The sequence below is a fragment of the Brassica napus genome, chromosome C6, assembly GCF_020379485.1.
Source record: "Brassica napus cultivar Da-Ae chromosome C6, Da-Ae, whole genome shotgun sequence".
NCBI classification, from domain to species: domain Eukaryota; kingdom Viridiplantae; phylum Streptophyta; class Magnoliopsida; order Brassicales; family Brassicaceae; genus Brassica; species Brassica napus.
The window spans coordinates 857118-862120 of record NC_063449.1 but is presented as its reverse complement, the minus strand read 5'-3'; the positions used below and the strand labels follow the sequence as shown (position 1 = coordinate 862120).

General features: G+C 47.3%; 1 protein-coding gene across 1 annotated transcript; it reads left to right on the top strand.

Annotated features, from left to right (window-relative positions):
* The first annotated feature begins 2589 nt into the window (after nt 1-2589).
* LOC125589028 lies at nt 2590-4194 on the top strand. Its single transcript, XM_048761160.1, has one exon. The coding sequence runs from the start codon at nt 2590-2592 to the stop codon at nt 4192-4194; it is 1605 nt and encodes a 534-aa protein (XP_048617117.1).
* Nucleotides 4195-5003: the final 809 nt, after the last annotated feature.

The window sequence follows — 5003 nt, the reverse complement described above, 5'->3', positions numbered from 1 at the left end:
ATCCCTTAGATCATGCCACCTCGAGCGTCTCGATCGATTTACGCGATTTCGGCCCTTCTGGTGAATTTTCGTCCCGCGATCAATCCCGAATATTTTTTCGCTCCCGATCTGATGATCTGAATATTTTTAATAGACTCCAGACTAACCGTAACCTTGAGAATAAAAAATTTCCCGAGCCTTCGGCTTCCCCGAGAAATTCCATAAAACCGAAATTAGGGTTTTTTTTTTTTTTTAAGACGGGGTATTACAATGCCAGACTTGACAAGGATCATGCCAGACTTGACTTGGATCAAGCCAGACTTAGCTTGGGTGGTGAAGAAACCAAAGACGGACATGCATTCTCATCCGGATAGTCCTGCAAGCGTCCTTATCTTTACCCCTTGCATCCACTGGTTCGGATGAACCTGGACATCTTGACTAGCCCTCTCCATTTTCCGTGCCTTGACCAGATCTAGTCATCTCCATTTTCTGTGCCTTGACTAGATCTAGTCAAATCTGTATTTTCTATGCATTGTTTTCCCACATTTTCTTTAATTGTTTTTGACTACAAAACACTATAAAAGCAAAGCTGTGAAAACCACAAGCAAGGCTCTTTCTACCAGGTGCTTCAAATGCCATAGGGTCGGTCATTATGCCAACAAGTGCCAAAAACAGAAATCGTTGGTGACTTTGGAGAAAGTTGAAACCGAGCCAGAAAAGGAAGATCCTTTACCAATTTTCGATGACTATGCACTTGAACCGAAGAAAGAGTCAGGTGGAGAGCAAAACTGTGGTCATAAAGAAGGATCTTCTTCCATGCACAAACCGGACCGAACTCAAGGTGAGCAACGTTCTGATTATGGTTCTTTTGCTTATAATCTTTTTCCTTTTAATGTTTCAGATTTGAGGACAAATCTTTTTGAAGAGGAAGGGAATGATGTGCCCCGGTTCGTGGATCAGTCCATTGGAGCCAACCAGCATGGAGATCAGGACGTTCTGAACAATTTGACCGAGGTTCGTTCATCTGAGCGTACCGGACACACTGACCGAGCCTTCCCGCGTATGTCCCGATTGGAGCTTCGGCTGGAACCACGACCAGATGACCGATTTCCCCGTACTGAAGCTTGTCTTCCCCGACCAACTCGACATTCTAAGACCCATGGTCGAGCCAAACTTGACTTGGATCAAGCCAGACTTGACTTGGATCATGCCAGACTTGACAAGGATCATGCCAGACTTGACTTGGATCATGCCAGACTTGACAAGGATCATGGCAGACTTGACTTGGATCAAGCCAGACTTAGCTTGGGTGGTGAAAAAACCGAAGACGGACATGCATTCTCATCCGGACAGTCCCGCAAGCGTCCTTATCTTTACCCCGTGCATCTATCTGGTTCGGATGAACCTGGACATCTTGACTAGTCTTCTCCATTTTCCATGCCTTGACGAAAACTAGTCTTCTACATTTTCCGTGCCTTGACTAGATCTAGTCAAATTTGTATTTTCTATGCATTGTTTTCCCACATTTTCTTTAATTGTCTTTGACTACAAAACACTATAAATATGTAGTCCATTTGATGAATAATATCAGTTCAGTTTTGGTTGTTTATTTTCGATTCTTCTTTTCTCTGAGTGAGAGAGAGAGTTCTTAGCTAGTTCATCGGTTTGAACCGGCTTGTTGATTTGGTGGTCAGCCAATCATCTTTGTGTGTCGTTTGTGTGTCGTTTGGTGTAGATCGTGGGTATATCAAGAGTCTTTGCGCATCTTTTGATGATCGTTTCATTCCATCTCAGTTCCAGAAGAGCCGTTTGTTTTCTCGGATGATACCCAGCTAAAGTGATCCTTCCCGATTTAGGGTTCTTCACGCGCGGGGCCACAAGAGCCCGCAGCGGCAGAAGACTCGATTTCGAGACTCCGAGCGATCAGGCCACACGGACAGACAAGGATTCTTCAGGTCAGAACCCTAACGAAACAGTCCCGCCAGGGGCGCAACCGACCGCGGAGAACCTTCCACCTCCCACAGGGAGCAACGAAGGATGCGATTTCGAGCGGATCGATCTGGACATAAGCGACCAGTCCGATCACTTGTACGGAGGTGCCGACGTCCATCAGAGAAGAACGCGAAGCCAGTCCGCTCGGCAGGATGCGTTGTTCGAAACGCCCATGACAGAGGAAGAAGAAAACCTCTATTGGGTATAGCAGGAAGAACTGGCCGAGTATCAGGCTCAGATCCACCGCAGCCAATGCCGACAGGCTTGCAAGGCTGCTAGAAATCCTGATGAGATCCATGATCTCCGCGAGTACATCGCAAAAACTGCGGTAGAAGTCAAGGAGGTAAAGTCGCAGATTCACCACGCGACAAACGCTGCACCCGAGATCGACAGACTTCTCGAGGAAGCGCGGAAAACTCCGTTCACTTCCCAGATCACGGAAACTAACATCTCAGATCTTGGGAAGATCAAAATTCCCGTGTATGATGGCACCACCGACCCGAAGGCACATCTGCAGTCTTTCCAGATCGCGATGGGAAGGTGCAAACTCAAGGAACGCGAACGAGACGCTGGCTACTGCCTCCTCTTCGTCGAAAACCTCAAAGGAGCCGCGCTCGAATGGTTCCTCGTCTGCAACAAAACCCCATCAGAAGTTTCCGTCGGCTCGCCTCGGAGTTTCTCAAACAGTATTCAATGTTCATGGACAGGGAAACCTCAGACGTCGACCTTTGGAGTCTATCTCAAAGAGAAGACGAACCACTCCGTGAATTCATGAACAGGTCCAAGCTGGTAATGGCAAGAGTCACTGGAATCAGCGACAAAGTGGCAGTCAATGCTTTGTGGAAAACTCTCTGGTACATGTCGAAACTCTGGCAATGGATATCCCTTGAAAAACCGAGAACAATCCAGGACGCTCTTCCCAAGGCAACAGACTTCATTATGATCGAAGAAGAGATGAAAGTCCTCTCCCAGAAGTATAACCCGCACAAGACGTCCGCGAGAAGGAAAAACCCTCGTAACGATAGGTATGTCCACCACGAGGCAGAAGATCTCCAGGGCGAGCATAATTACGCTATCAACTCCGAATATGGAAAGACTTCCGGAAATACCTGGCCAAGGAACCAGTTCAAGGGTAATTCCTACTGCGAGTTCCACCAGACCAGAGGTCATTCCACTATGAACTGCAAGGTTCTCGGCGTAAGGCTTGCTGCGAAGCTCCTCGCCGGCGAAATTTCAAAGGTCACATGCATAAAAGAACTCCTCCTGGATTCCGATCGCCCTCCAAAAACTGATAAAGAGTCCCCCGAAAATGACACCCGCGAAAATCAGTCGGGAGAGAAACGCGGAAGGAGGCAGGATGACCGAGGAAACGACATCAACCATCAAAGGGTGAGCATGATCATCAGGGGATCGCAATTCTATCGCGATTCGATCTTGTTGATCAAAGCTTATGGACGGAAGGCTGAGACGAGTTCAAGCTGGCTGGCTCGGTCCCCAACCGACGATGCCCCTAACGATATGATCGTCTTTGAAGAGCGGGAAACCATCAAAATCGACAAACCTCACTGCGACCCATTGGTTATCGATCTGGTAATCCGAGACCTGGAAGTGGGAAGGATCCTTATCGACACGGGAAGTACAGTCAACTTCATCTTCCGCGATAACCTCCGGAGAATGAACATTGAACTCGGAGAAGTCGTCCCAAGACCAAAACCTCTTACCGGTTTCTCAGGTGCAACGTCAATGACCCTAAGACCAATCAAACTCCCTGTGATGGCTAAAGAGGTGACAAAAATCGTTGACTTCGCGGTAGTCGATAACCCGTCCATCTACAATGTCATCATGAGAATTCCTTGGATCAATTCCATGAAAGCGGTACCGTCGACTTACCACCTTGGCATCAAGTTCCCAACTCCAAACGGAACAGCGGTAATCTGGGGATGCCAGAAACAGTCTAGGCTCTGCTTCTTGGCCGAGCATAAACTACGACAAACTTGGAACACCTCCGCGGTCCACCCGAAGCGGGCTAAGAAAGCTCAAAATGCTCCCGAGAGCTCCATAAAAAGTGATCCAGAATCACCCGACCAAGCAACGACTCCAGACAGCGACATAGTCCCCGAGTCCATCGCCTTGCCACCGGACAGCCCGACTCCTGAAATGGTCGTCGATCCAACTGAAGCCCCCACGGCTGAAGTAATCGGAACGATCCCATCCAGTGAGTAGGAACACCCGCAGTAACAAGCAGAACTACGAGATGGCTTGATCCTCGAAAGAGGTACGTAGGCAACTTGTCATACTGACAAGTTCAGCTATCCCCCCATTAAAAAAAGGGGGTGGGGGTGGGTACGTATACTCGTATACTCCCACAAAATCCGAATATCCATGAATGTACTCGATATTTTTGAAACTTTTTCAATAAATTCTACCTTCTTCCGATCTCACGATTCGCTTGCAATAAGTCACAGTAATCTATGTTGGCCTAAGTAACGCCCAAGATAAGGGCATATTGGCCCCAACAGACAAGTCCAAAGCGTTCTCTAAAAAAAGAACTCGTAGTCAAACCTTTCATAAAAACTAAAGGTTCTCTTACATCCGACAAGGATACCATAGCACACTATACAAGAAAATCCAAAATTTAGGTCAGCACACCAGACGTTCTCTGGAGAGTGCTCGATTCTTCCCACACAAGTCATATAAGGAGGCGCCCAGTCGCAGACTTTAATTGGAAAGAATTAGGTAGAAATCGCCAACGGGCAAAACGAAAGCCGATTAGTCGTCGCATAGCCTTAGAGCCGAAAGTAAACCTAGGTCTTGCCCTAAACCCAGTCTTACTGGTCCATTAACATCTCAAGACATGATATCGAAACTGATACGAGATCTTAAAACATGTCTCATCATCCACATCTAAAACGCTCACGAAACTTCGTAAAACTCCTAAACGTTTTCGAATACCCTCGAAAGAGCAACCAAACGGAATGACAAATTAAGAGTTAAGATACGAAGTGACTACTCATGTCTTTCCCTCGACACTT

Excerpts from the sequence above, each read along its gene's own strand:
- LOC125589028 (XM_048761160.1), top strand. The coding sequence starts at position 2,590 with ATGGTTCCTCGTCTGCAACAAAACCCCATCAGAAGTTTCCGTCGGCTC.